This window comes from Phyllobates terribilis, unplaced genomic scaffold (assembly GCF_046119375.1).
Source record: "Phyllobates terribilis strain yellow unplaced genomic scaffold, ASM4611937v1 Scaffold_11__3_contigs__length_659146591, whole genome shotgun sequence".
In the NCBI taxonomy this organism is placed as follows: Eukaryota; Metazoa; Chordata; class Amphibia; order Anura; family Dendrobatidae; genus Phyllobates; species Phyllobates terribilis.
The window spans coordinates 533,619,400-533,633,710 of NW_027362771.1; the positions used below are offsets into that span (position 1 = coordinate 533,619,400).

The following is a 14,311-nucleotide window of genomic DNA, read 5'->3' on the forward strand; positions in this document are numbered from 1 at the left end:
AAAGTGCGGCTACCAGGAAAAAATGAACTTACTTCCTCCCTGCAGTCTCCAGGGTTCAGTCACAGAGGCGTGCACAGAGCAATTACAGTAATCACTCACAATACCATTCACTATAATGTGTGCGGCAGCTGTGTGCACGCCTCGGCACTTTGATTGACAGATCAGATCACTCTGCACAGATGCGCTGCAGAGTGAGTTACCCATCACAGTGCCGAGCGTGCTTACAGCCACCATTCACTGTGTACTGAGCGGTGACTGTAGCAGTTTGGGCACGCGTCTATGACTGAAAGCCGGCGGCTCCTGGTAAGAAATAAGTTAATTTTCTCCCAGTAGCTGCACTTACATTAGAACGGCCGGGCACCATTGTAACGCTACTTACCTGCAGATTTACCCTATATCTACAGGTAAATATCATATTTCGAGGTGACAGGTTCCCTTTAATTTTTAGCCTACATAGATGAATCCCACCCATCTACTTGTGCTGACATGGCATATTTCACAAACAATATCATATACTGTACATTTGATGTCCATTGTATATTACCATTGCCATTGTTCTGCACCTATGATGTATGAATTGAGCCTTAAAGGATATGGAGATGACTTGCCCAGGGGGATATGGGGGACTCGGTACCCGGGCCTTTACCTTCTTGGGATGTCACAGCGGTCGGCTCCCGGGCCCGTACCCTGGGGTTCCTCTTAAAAAGGGGTTGTTGCTTGAAGGGATGATAACAGTTTTGTCTCGTGACGCCACCTGTGGTTCCCGGTAATGGGTACCGGCGCTGCTGCAGACCTCTGGAGCAGATGTTAGGGCAGCTTGGTTGGTGCGGCTCTCCACAGGCAGAGCACAGCTCCAGGGTAGTGTAGGTGCAGATGGTGAGGCTGGGCGTCGTAGTGCAGGAGCGATAACGTGGTAGAAATAACTGACAGAAACAGTGGGGTGCAGTCATCCGAGTTTACTCACAGTTATTTAGGTTCCTCAGGTAGCACTAGACAGCTGACAGTCTCCCACGTCGCGCTGGGTTCACCAGGCAGGGGTTCAGCACTCCCTCAAGTATCTCAAGAGCACTTAACGGGACCCCCTTTCTGTATGTTCCTTTCTTAGCCGACTTCCCGCACTGGGTCTCTCCCTCTTGTCCTGCGCCCCGCCACACAAAGTCCCGATCGGGTACCTTGAGATCCCTCTGGGCAACTTGAAGTTCCCGGACCTTGCTTGGTGTCCTTTTCGGCAGCTTAGGTGTGGATGTGGCAACTGCACCTTGAAAGTGCAGAAGCCTCCGGTTTTCTAGCTGAGACTTAAAGTAACTCGGCTAGTCCAGGGACCGGTTCCCTTCTTGCGGCCTGATCCCTCTGGCGCCTGGCAGATTTGGGCGTACGGGTGCCGTCCTGCACTCACCGTACCCCCTGGGATCCCTTCCGTTACTGGAGCCTTCCTCCCTCGCTCCCACTGCTCTCTCAGTCTTGGGCATGACTGGCCAAGCCTGCCTCCCGAGCAGAGCTCCTGAAGAGCCTCTGCTCCTCACGTCCTCTCACTCTGTCTCTCTCCGTTCAACTCCCCAAAAGATGGCTTCCCTATATATATATATCTTCTTCAAGTGCTCCCCTGGTCTGCGTCCTCCACCCACACCCACTACTTGGTTCCCCCTCTCTTTTGGTTCCCCCCACTCCAGCCAGGGACGGGGCAGCAAAAGAAGTGCATATTGCCCTTCCAGCCGGCCTGGAGTAGTGTAGTGTTGAGTGCAGGTGTTAGGGTCCCGGGCAGTACTCCACCCTTACCTGAGAGAAGGAGATGCCACACCTCTGGGTGAGGTGCAGTACCCCTGTGGCGATTGAACTCTCAGGGGCGCCACAGATACCTTGGTGGAAATGTTTTATCTAAATGTGCATATTATTGGCTAAAAATAATTAGTGAATTGGGTTTCATAAAAAAAATTTGCATTGTTTTCTTTCCAAAGCATGTGTTGCACTTGCTTTTGCTGGCTGCAGAATGAGTTCATTGAGAATCCATCAGTGGGCTTATTCTGGGATGGTTTACAACCCTTATATCCATTCTTCTGAGCTCCACTGTGCTGATTTATGATAACAAAGTTCAGCTCAACTTTTAAGTGATTAGAAATCAGATAAGAGGAGCTCAGAAAAACACTATAAGTGATAAATCGCTGGAATCTGGATCTCTGTCCCTACATCATGCTGTTTTCAGATTACATAGCAAAAACCTGCTGACAGATTCCCTTTAAATGAAGGATGAGATCCTGCCTTTGTCTGTACATACTGAACCAAGTGTATTGTGCCAACTACTTCCCATATAGGATGATGGATGTGCACTAGTGCACAGAGGCCCACCGCGGAATTTACCTGTTCCCCAGTTGGCCAGTCCGAGCCTGTGTACTTGGTTACATTACAGATCAGTAAAAAGGGGAAGTTTTATAAAGCTGTAACACAGCACCTATAAAAAACTATGGTCTTGATTTTTCAAAGCAATTTTGTCAGAATTCTGGCATAAATTGCATTGGAAAATTCGCTAAATTTTTGAGCAATTTTTGCGGCTTTTGCCATTTTCACATCTGTTTCTTCCAGCTGTGCCAAAATGGGACATCAAGGCCGGCGAGAAAATCACCAGTCTTGATGAATCAGGGCCTAAGGGTACATAGTTTGCCTCCAAATGTCTATGCTGATCTTTAACAAAGGTATAAAGAAGATCTTTCTCTATAATCTGCGCAGAACTTGAGAGAACAAGTGCCAAATTGTGCCATATTCCATTGAAGGCACTAAATAGATGCTCGGACATTGTAATGAAAGGCGATCTATTGATCTATTGCACCTAACCGTCTGTTTGTTATTTCCAGGGGCGCATTCTCAGTGGTCAGAAGATGTGTGAAGCTCTGCACAGGGCACGAATATGCAGCGAAGATCATAAATACCAAGAAGTTATCGGCACGGGGTAAGTGACAATAAAAATTAAAAATCAGTTTGACGTTCTGGTCCTGATGTTATCATACTCTGAACTAAAATAACAAATTCTAAACAAAAGTGAAGATTTAAACTGTGTAATAATTTTAGGATGAATTATAAAGAAATAGAAAACTATATTAAGTAATGAGGAGCCATTATCTGGATGAGAAGACTTATCACTAGGATCAGAACCATCTTCTAGGAAGGACCTCCACCCAAGATGCTACTTTGTTCTTCATTAGTATTGATGTAGACACAATTATTGTCTTGCTTTGTGAACACACCTCGTTACAATGCTGCAGTAGCTATTATATAATCCAATATATAAATGTACAGCACTCATTATTTGACATACCCACGGGAGACGCTATCCATATGCATCATTATCCTGGTGTAGCATATCCAAGGGATCAAGAGGATGGATGGCGCCTGGGCATGCCCGGGGTCATCACAATACAGAAATTGGGCAGAACACATGACTGCCCTGGCAAGACCTCTTCTGCCTGATGTGTTTGCTGCTTTTCAGTCCTTCATCTTTAATTTATATATTGTTGGCATTCTGTCTTTAAGATCTGGGCTCATTGGTGACTACAAACACGCAATGTAGTAAAGAAACACCGCCATCCCCATAGAAATGGGTAATACAATTTGTTCAACCTAGCAGAACTAAATAGGAAATATAAGTCTATGGGTAAACGAATGGTAAGTCTGGCCCTACACATTGGATGGCTGTAGGCTTCGGGTCGATCGGTCGTCCGAGAGCCATCTCGGCCGACTCTCCCATACACAAGAGAGCTCATTCGACCGAACGCTTCTATGTTCTCTATGAGAACGCTCAAGACTGACAAGTCGGCCTACAGTTTATTTCAAGCAGTGCGCGATCAACATCTCCCCGACCATCAGTTGGACGGCGCCTCCATACACGTTGGACCATCGGCCGAGCCCGTCGATATCGGCAAGTTCTGACGGCTTTGGTCTAATGTGTATGGAGGTCCTAAGTGTTCTTCATGTCTGAGCTGTCATGCTCACTATCTCTAGAACTTCTTCACTGTTTCATGGCTCTCTCTTACAAAACCGAGCTGTAATCCTCCTGTGGATGATGCAATGTGTAAAATGGCAGCAACATTCAAATTTTCCAGGTTCAGCAGATTCCTAAAAATTAAACAACAATTAGATTTGCATTGAATCGATTTGGCCATCTCTATCCTTCACCATTAAAACGGCAAAACGGATGCTTTGTTTACTATGCTAAAGCTTTTATGGAATTTTCCCTGCTTTCCCTGATTTTTTCTGATTTCAGATAACTCATTTAAAAGGGTATTCTGGATTGGTGGCCAGTATCTACCATAAGTGGTCAAAGAACCGGCAGCTGTAGAGCCTGCTATCAGGTCGTGGATACCAAAACCTCACTAGCATAGACGTAAAAAAAAAAGTTTTTGTTTTGTGTTGACATTTTTTGAGACCTGTAACATTTTTATGATTCCTTCAATGGAGCTGTGTGGGGCTTGTTCTTTGCGTGGTGAGCTGATGTTTTTATTAATATAAATTTGGAGTACACACAACATTTTGATCGCTTACTATTTAATTTTTTTATGGGAGGAGAGGTGAGAAAAAAAAACGCATTTCTGACATTTCTATTTTTTTTCGAATTATTTTATATTTTGATCATTTTAAAAGAACAGATTTTTACAGATACAGCGACACCAAATATATATATTTTTTTATTTAATTATTTTTAACAAGGGAGAAGGAGGTGATTCAAGTTTTTATTTATGTATTTAAAAACTTTTTTTATTTTTTTACTTTAACCCCTTTAAAGCCCAAGATGTATTAATACGTATCTGCGCCCTGGGCTTTAAGAGCCTGATACGTATTAGTACGTCTTTACGATCGCGCCCGCACACAGGCTGTACAGGCGCGATCGCCGCCGGGTGTGATCGCCGCCGCAGTCACAGCTGACACCTGGTGCTATGTTCTGGAAGCGTTCCCGCACCACTCCCGGCTCATTAACCCCCGCAATGCTGCTATCGAAGTCGATCGCAGCATTACGGGGGCAAGGGGAGGTGATCGGGATACTCACCTCTCCTGCCAGCGTCCAGCGATGTCTGCCACGGCTTCCCGGATGTGGCCATGACGACCCGATGTCGTCATGACAACATCCGGGTCACCAGAGAGCAGGAAGATATTTTGGTCATGCACAGTGCATGACCAAAGTATCTTCTGCATCTGCAGCACTGACAGCCTGTATAGCACAGGGATGGTGCTGCATTCCTGTGCTATACAGGCGATCAGAATAAAAAAAGTGAAAGTCCCATAGTGGGACAAAGAATAAAAGTAAAAAAAGTGTCAGAAAGTGAAAAAAAAAAAATTGTAAAAATAAAAAATAATCCACCAAAAATAAAAATATAATGTACCCATCAATAAATATTATTATGAAAAAAAACAAAACAATGAAAGTACACATATTTGGTATCCATCCGGAACGACCTGACCTATAAAACTGTCCCACTACTTAGCCCCTTCAGTGAACACGGTAAAAAAAAAAAAAAAGCAAAAAACAATGCTTTATCATCATACCACCAAACAAAAAATGGAATAATGGAATAACACGCGATCAAAAAGACGAATATAAATAAAAATGGTACCGCTGAAAACGTCATCTTGTGCCGCAGAAAACAAGCCGCAATATAGCTCCATCAGTCGAAAAATAAAAAAAATATAGCTCTCAGAATAAAGCGATGCAAAAAAATATTTTTTTTCTATAAAATAGCTTTTTTTGTGTAAAAGCGCCAAAACATAGAAAAACTATATAAATGTGGTACCGCTGTAAACGTACTGACCCGAAGAATAAAGCTACCTTATCAACTTTACCACATGCGGTTAAAAAAATATAAAAAAAAAAAAAACAATTCCTGAATTGTTGATTTTTGTTTATTCTGCCTCCCAAAAATCGGAATAGAAAGCGATCAAAAATGTCACGTGCCTGAAAATGGCACCAATAAAAACGTCAACTCATCCCGCAAAAAACAAGCCGTCATATGACTCTGTCGGCCAAAATATGGAAAAATTATAGCTCTCAAAATATGGCGATGCAAAAACTAGATTTTACAAAAAAATGTGTATTTTAGTGTGTGACAGCTGTCAATCATAAAAACCCGATATGATTCTGGTATCGCTGTAATTGCACCGACCCGAAGAATAAAGTTGTCTAATCGCTTATACCGCACAAGGAACGGCATAAAAAATAAACTCTAGGGTTAGGGTTGTGCTAGTGTTAGGGTTAAGGTTGGGGATAGGGTTGGGCTAGGGTTGGGCTAGGGTTAGGGTTGGGCTAGGGTTAGGGTTGGGATTTTTTTCAAAAGAAAAAAAAAAAAAGATGACGATATGGAGACTAGTGTTGAGCGCAAGTGCTCGCTACTTGAGTTTGTATCGGGTGCTCGGGTATGCACTGAGTATCACGGGTGCTCGAGTAACATGCTCGAGTCTCCGCCCCATATGCTTCGCAGCCCAAAAAAACTCGCGGGGATTGCCTGCCATGCACGAGCGATCCCCGCATGTTTTTTCTTGGGCGTCTAATAACAGTGAATATGCGGGCGGGGACTCGAGCATGTCACTCGAACACCCGCGATACACGGTGCATACCTGAGTACCCGATGCTAGCGAGCACTTGCGCTCAAGACTAATGACAACTTATTCAATATGATGACCTAATGTTATCAAATTCTGTGTCGTACCTCTGGCTTCAAAATGTTCACTATACCCCTTGATAAAATCCTTGAGGGGTGTAATTTCCAAAATGGGGTCACTTGTGGGGGGTTTCCACTATTTAGGCACATCAGGGGCGCGACATGGCATCCACTTTCAATTCCAGCCAATTTTGCGTTCAAATAGTCACACAGTTCTCCTTCCCTTCTGAACTCTGCCATGTGCCCAAACACTGTATTTTCCCCCCACATATGGGGTATTGGCGTACTCAGGAGAAATGCACAAAAGTTTTTGGGGTCCATTTTCACCTCTTACCTTTGTGAAAATAAAAAAAATTGGGGCTAAAACATCATTTTTGTGGAAAAAGTTTGATTTTTTTATTTTCACGGCTCCATGTTATAAACTTCTGTAAAACCCCTGGGGGTTCAGGGTGCTCATCTAGATAAGTTCCCTGAGGGGTCTAATTTCCAAAATGGTGTCACTTGTGAGGGGTTTCCACTGTTTAGGCACATCAGGGGCACATCCGCTAATTATTCAAGCTAATTTTACATTCAAAAAGTCAAATGGCGCTCCTTCCCTTCCGAACCCTGCCGTGCGCCCAAACAATGGTTTTCCCCCACATATGGGGTATCTGCTTACTCAGAAGAAATTGCACAACAAACTGCATGGTGCAGTTTCTCCTGTTACCCTTATGAAAATGCAAAATTGGGGGCTGAAAAACATTTTTGTGGGAAAAATGTGAAAATTTTATTTTTACGGCTTCTGTGAAGCACCTGGGGGTTCAAGGTGCTCACCACACATCTAGATAGGTTCCCTGAGGGGTCTAGTTTCCGAAATGGTGTCACTTGTGGGGGGTTTCCACTGTTTAGGCACATCAGGGGCTCTCCAAACACAACATGGCATCCGCTAATTATTCAAGCAAATTTTACAATCAAAAAGTCAAAATGGCGCTTCTTCCCTTCCGAACCCTGCCGTGCGCTCAAACAGTGTTTTTTCTCCACATATGGGGTATCTGCGTGCTCAGGGGAAATTGCACAACAAATTTTGGGGTCCATTTTTGTCCTATTACCCCTGCGAAAAAAAAAAAAAATTGGGTCTAAAGTAACATTTTTGTGAAAAAAATAAATGTTAATTTTTTTCTTCCACATTCTAAAAATTCCTGTGACGCACGTGAAGGGTTAATAAAGTTCTTGAATGAGGTTTTGAGCACCTTGAGGGGTGCAGTTTTTAGAATGGTGTCACTTTTTGGTATTTTCTGTCATAAAGGCCCCTCAAAGTGACTTCAAATGTGATGTGGTCCATAAAAAAATGGTTTTGTAAATTTTGTTGGAAAAATGAGAAATCGCTGGTCAACTTTTAACCCTTATAGCTTCCTAATAAAAAAAATTTGGTTCCAAAATTGTGCTGATGTAAAGTAGACATGTGGGAAATGTTATTTATTAACTATTTTGTATGACATATCTGTCTGATTTAAGGGCATAAAGATTAAAATTTTGAAAATTGCTAAATTTTCAACATTTTCACCAAATTTCCATTTTTTTCACAAATAAATGCAAGTGATATCAAAGAAATTTTACCACAATCATGAAGTACAATATGTCACAAAAAAACTATCTCAAAATCAGGGGGATCCGTTGAAGCGTTCCAGAATAATTACCTCATAAAGTGACAGTGTTCAGAATTGTAAAAATTGGCCTTGTCATTAACGTGCAAACCACCTTGGGTTGTAAAGGGGTTAATTTTTAGTTCCTTTAGGATACTTGAACCTGATCACCTGGTTGCTTATACTATACACTTCTATACTGTAATATTGCAGTATATCAGACAAATCCTGGTACAGAACCAGCACCAACATCAGTACAGAAAAACAGAACCAGAACCACCATCAGTACAGAATTACAGCACAACAACCACCTCCCCATGCTGCTCCCTCTCTATAATGTGCCCTTACACCCATCCCTTGTTGCTCCTCTCACACTATTCATCCCTCTGCATACTGTCCCCCCACACTTTGCCCTTAACCCCTTTAAAGCCCAAGACGTACTAATACGCGTCAGTGCCCTGGGCTTTAAGAGCCTGACCCGTATTAGTACGTCATCGTGATCGCGCGCGCACACAGGCTGTGCGGGCGCGATAGCCGCCGGGTGTCAGCTGATTGTCACAGCTGACACCCGGTACTATGTGCAGGGAGCGTTCCTGCACCAGACAGCAGGAAGATTTTTTGGACATGCGCAGTGCATCTCCAAACTATCTTCTCCCTGTCCAGCGCTGACTGCCTGCATGGCACAGGGATGGTGCTCAATCCCTATGCTATGCAGGTGATCAGAATAAAAAAAGTGAAAGTCACATAGTGGGACAAAGTAAAAAAGTAAAAAAACACCCAGAAAGTGAAAAAAAAAAAAAAAAAAGTAAAAATATAAAAAAAAAATATAAAAAAAATTATCCACTAAAAATAAAAATATAATGTACCCATCAATAAATGTTATTATGAAAAAAAAGCAAAAAAACAATAAAAGTACACATATTTGGTATCGCCTCGTCCGTAACGACCTGAGCTATAAAACTGTTCCACTAGTTAACCCCTTCAGTGAACAGGGTAAAAAAAAAAAAAAAACGAAGCAAAAACAATGCTTTATCACCATACCGCCAAACAAAAAATGGAATAACACGCGATCAAAAAGACGAATATAAATAAAAATGGTACCGCTGAAAACGTCATCTCGTCCCGCAAAAAACAAGCCGCCATACAGCTCCATCAGCCGAAAAATAAAAAAGTTATAGCTCTCAGAATAAAGTGATGCAAAAAATAAATTTTTTATATATATATATATATATATATATATATATATATATATATATATATAAATTTTTCTTTTATTGTGTAAAAGTGCCAAAACATAAAAAACTATATAAATGTGGTACCGCTGTAAACGTACTGACCTGAAGAATAAAGCTACCTTATCAATTTTACCACACGCGGAGTAGAATAAAAATTTTTTAAAAAAACACAATTCCTGAATTGTTGGTTTTTGTTTATTCTGCCTCCCAAAAGCTGGAATAGAAAGCGATCAAAAAATGTCACATGCCTGAAAATGGCACCAATAAAAACGTCAACTCATCCCGCAAAAAACAAGCCGTCACATGACTCTGTAGGCCAAAATATGGCAATACAAAAAGTAGATTTTACAAAATATGTCTTTTAGTGTGTGACAGCTGTCAATCATAAAAACCCCATATGATTCTGGTATCGCTGTAATCGCACCGACCCGAAGAATAAAGTAATCTCATCACTTATACCGCACGAGGAACGGCGTAAAAAATACATGCTAGGGCTGGGGTTGGGGTTGTGCTAATGTTAGGGTTGGGGTTGTTTTTTTTTTTCAAAAGTAAAAAAAAAAAGATGACGATATGGCAACTAGTGTTGAACGCAAGAGCTCGCTACTTGAGTTTGCATCGGGTGCTCGGGTATGCACTGAGTATCGCGGGTACTCGAGTCTCCGCCCAATATGCTTCGCGGCCAAAAAAAACCTTGCGGGGATTGCCTGCCATGCACGAGCGATCCCCGCATGTTTTTTTTGGGGTGTCTAATAACCGTGAAACATGCGGCGGGGACTCGAGCATTTCACTTGAGCACCCGTGATACATGGTGCATACCTGAGTACCCGATGCAAACTCAAGTAGCGAGCACTTGCGCTCAAGAGTAATGACAACTTATTCAATATGATGACCTAATGTTATCAAATTCTGTGTCGTACCTCTGGGTTCAAAATGTTCACTATACCCCTTAATAAAATCCTTGAGGGGTATAGTTTCCAAAACGGGGTCACTTGTGGGGGAGCTCCACTGTCTAGGCACATCAGGGGCTTTCCAAACACGACATGGTGTCCGCTAACAAATTAAATGGAAAATCGGCTCAAATTGTTAGCGGACACCATGTTGCGTTTGGAGAGCCCCTGTGTGCCTAAACATTGGAGCTCCCCCACAAGTGACCCTATTTTGGAAACTAGACCACCCAAGGCACCTATCTAGATGCATAGTGAGCACTTGGAACCCCCAGGTGCTTCACAAATTGATTCGTAAAAATGAAAAAGTGTTTTTTTTCCCACTTTTTCATTTTTACGAATCAATTTGTGAAGCACCTGGGGGTTCCAAGTGCTCACTATGCATCTAGATAGGTGCCTTGGGTGGTCTAGTTTCCAAAATGGGGTCACTTGTGGGAGAGCTCTAATGTTTAGGCACACAGGGGCTCTCCAAACATGACATTGTGTCCGCTAAGAAATTGGAACCATGTCGCGTTTGGAGAGCCCCTGTGTGCCTAAACATTGGAGCTCCCCCGCAAGTGACCCCATTTTGGAAACTAGACCACCCAAGGCACCTATCTAGATGCATAGTGAGCACTTGGAACCCTCAGGTGCTTCACAAATTGATTCGTAAAAATGAAAAAGTGGAAAAAAAAATACTTTTTCATTTTTACGAATCAATTTGTGAAGCACCTAGGGGTTCCAAGTACTCACTATGCAACTAGATAGGTGCCTTGGGGGGGTCTAGTTTCCAAAATGGGGTCACTTGTGGGTGGTTTCCACTGTTTAGGCACATCAGGGGCTCTCCAAACGCAACATGGCGTCCGCTAATTATTCAAGCAAATTTTACAATCAAAAAGTTAAATGGCGCTCCTTTCCTTCCGAGCCCTGCCATGCGCCCAAACAGTGGTTTTTCCCCACATATGGGGTATCTGCGTGCCCAGGGGAAATTGCACAACAAATTTTGGGGTCCAAATTTTCTTGTTACCCCTGCGAAAATAAAAAAATTGGGTCTAAAGTAACAATTTTGTGAAAAAAGTTAAATGTTCATTTTTTTCTTCCACATTTCAAAAATTCCTGTGAAGCACCTGAAGGGTTAATAAAGTTCTTGAATGTGGTTTTGAGCACCTTGAGGGGTGCAGTTTTTAGAATGGTGTCACTTTTGGGTATTTTCTGTCATAAAGACCTCTCAAAGTGACTTCAAATGTGATGTGGTCCCTAAAAAAATGGTTTTGTAAATTTTGTTGGAAAAATGAGAAATCGCTGGTCAACTTTTAACCCTTATAGCTCCCTTAGAAAAAAAAATTTTGGTTCCAAAATTGTGCTGATGTAAAGTAGACATGTGGGAAATGTTATTTATTAACTATTTTGTGTGACATAGCTCTCTGATTTAAGGGCATAAAAATTCAAATTTTGAAAATTGCAAAATTTTCAAAATTTTCGCCAAATTTCCATTTTTTTCACAAATAAACACAAGTGATATCGAAGAAATTTTACCACAATCATTAAGTACAATATGTCACGAATAAACAAACTAAGAATCAGGGGGATCCGTTGAAGCGTTCCAGAGTAATTACTTCATAAAGTGACAGTGGTCAGAATTGTAAAAATTGGCCTGGTCATTAACGTGCAAACCACCCTCGGGGGTAAAGGGGTTAAACTAACCACCCCCTCTTCTCTACAATAAAGGTTCTTTGTTTCTTCAGCTCCACTACAAAGTGTTTATCTTCCCTATGTTTCACAAACTCTACGGCGAAGCAGTGATGTGAACATTATGATCTGGTGACCTCATCACAATGCTATACTTTACCTCTGCCCCTGTAGTGTCGGAGCGCTGCTCATATCTTTAATTGTATTCACGCCTAAAAGATGCAAGTAAATTTTAATTCAGAAAACAAAAAGTCATGTTCTCTGAGCCAGAGTCAGTTTAACAACTGTTTAGAAGAACCGCTGAGAACCGTCCGAATCCCACTCATGTAGGGGGTGGCAAAATGAGAAACACCTCAGACTGCCGCCTGAGGCAAGATGATGCTCATTTTGGGTCATTACAGAAGCAGTCCTGGTTATATGCATGTACTTGTCAAGTCCAGATTCTCTTTATAATATTATAAAACTATATCAGAGCTAGATCTGTCATCAGAATGAAGGCGCCATTTATGGCAGCCTGTGGTCTATCTGTGGCCTGTTCACAGAGGCTGATGCACAGTAGGTATGCCCCCAGAAGAAGCAACGGCCAAACGCGCGTCGGGGTGGAGGGATGCAGCTCCTATTTGTAATCTACATATGTGAACATCATATTTAAGACTCAGGTAATATACCCATGCTTTTATTCTTATGATCACATCACTGTAGATACATGTACTGCTGCAGGGATATGTGTTTTGGTATATGTATTTTCATTTGATTTTCTCTACATCAGTCTAATTATTTGGGAAATGCCTGAGCACAATGTGCATCTATTATGATTATACGTATTTAGCACAACCATTGATTAATTGGAGCTGGGCTCCCTCTGAGCTAGAGGCACCCTTTTTGATTTTTAATATTTTGTATTATTGCAATAAACTAATGAAGTGAATAATTTTTTTTTATAAATATTTTGTTTAAAAAAGACACTTCTTTAAACACCCAGAAAAATGTCAAACTATTCTGGATAAATATATTGAACCTAAGCCATTATTCAGTAAGTCTTGAACCTATTATGATTCCGTCTTAATCTGGAGTATGTATTTATATTTATATGTAAAAAAAAACAGTATGTTGCGACTAATTCCTCCATTTCAGATTGACCAGTCGAGTTCCTGTTTGTTGCCATGATAATTTTTACTATTTTGTTAATACTTAATGTTGTCTATCATGTCTATCAGATTTTTTGTCTGTTTATGTTAAATTCTCGTTAATATGTTCGAATTTGATGTTCCTATTGTTTTACCTTTTGTTTAGAGACACCTTGATAAAGACCGATACAGGTCGAAACGTCGGCATATGATTGGCGATTTTTTTTCTGCCATTTAGGGGCTTTTTTGTTTAAATAAATAAATAACTTTCTTGCATCCCAATTGGAGTGCCGAAGTTCTTTATACTTATTGGATTTCTCTTTCTTCTTCAGAGCACCCTATTATTACAGTGAGCGACACTTCATTAGACTTTAAACTATTCTGGATGTTATTATGTTCTAATTCTTGTGCAGTGAAGAAAGGGATTGGTTTTTGTAGACTATTATGTTTATCATGTGCTTGGAAGAGGCAGAATAGAGATTTCCTCACAGCCCTGCAAGTTTGTAGCTAGAATTGCTCCTTCTTGGAAAATGAGTTATTCTCATAACACTATGTCCATATAATGGCTAAAAATAATAGTCAGGAACCAGTGGCAAATTTAATAGACCATATGTCACAGACTGTTCTCCAAACCTGCCCCCTTACCCACCATCACCCTGCGTCTATAGTTAACTCCATCTTACTGAGCGAGCATTGTCAACTGGGTATTACTATTCCCCTATGCTGACAATGCCCAATTATCACTGACAGTATCAGCCTTCTTGTGGAATACTACTATCATACTATACTATTCAACCAGTGACTCATAGGTAACATCTTGTCAGTGTTCTCTTTTCTTTTTTCTTCTCCATTAGGCCCACACAGCCCTGACAACCTCTCCTGATTACTACAGAGTTTGCTTCTGAGACATCTTTATCCCTTCATTTCCATAGAAAAAACAAGCAATTATAATAAATTCATACACCAGACCAGGCCCTTAAATATATTCAGACCCCTGACAAACCTATAATTAATACATACTCAAGACCACTAAATAAATTTAGAACCCAGTCTTCCACATTAAACCAAACCCTGGAT

At 41.4% G+C, this 14,311-nt stretch overlaps 1 protein-coding gene across 26 annotated transcripts in view; it reads left to right on the forward strand.

Annotated features, from left to right (window-relative positions):
• The window catches only part of CAMK2B (calcium/calmodulin dependent protein kinase II beta), a 167,124-nt gene that overhangs the window by 18,794 nt on the left and 134,019 nt on the right, over positions 1 to 14,311 (forward strand). For all 26 annotated transcript variants that reach the window (XM_073653781.1, XM_073653783.1, XM_073653782.1 and 23 more), the window contains one exon: positions 2,847 to 2,941. In XM_073653781.1, coding sequence (XP_073509882.1) covers positions 2,847 to 2,941 — 95 coding nt within the window. The remainder of the gene's footprint in view (positions 1 to 2,846; positions 2,942 to 14,311) is intronic.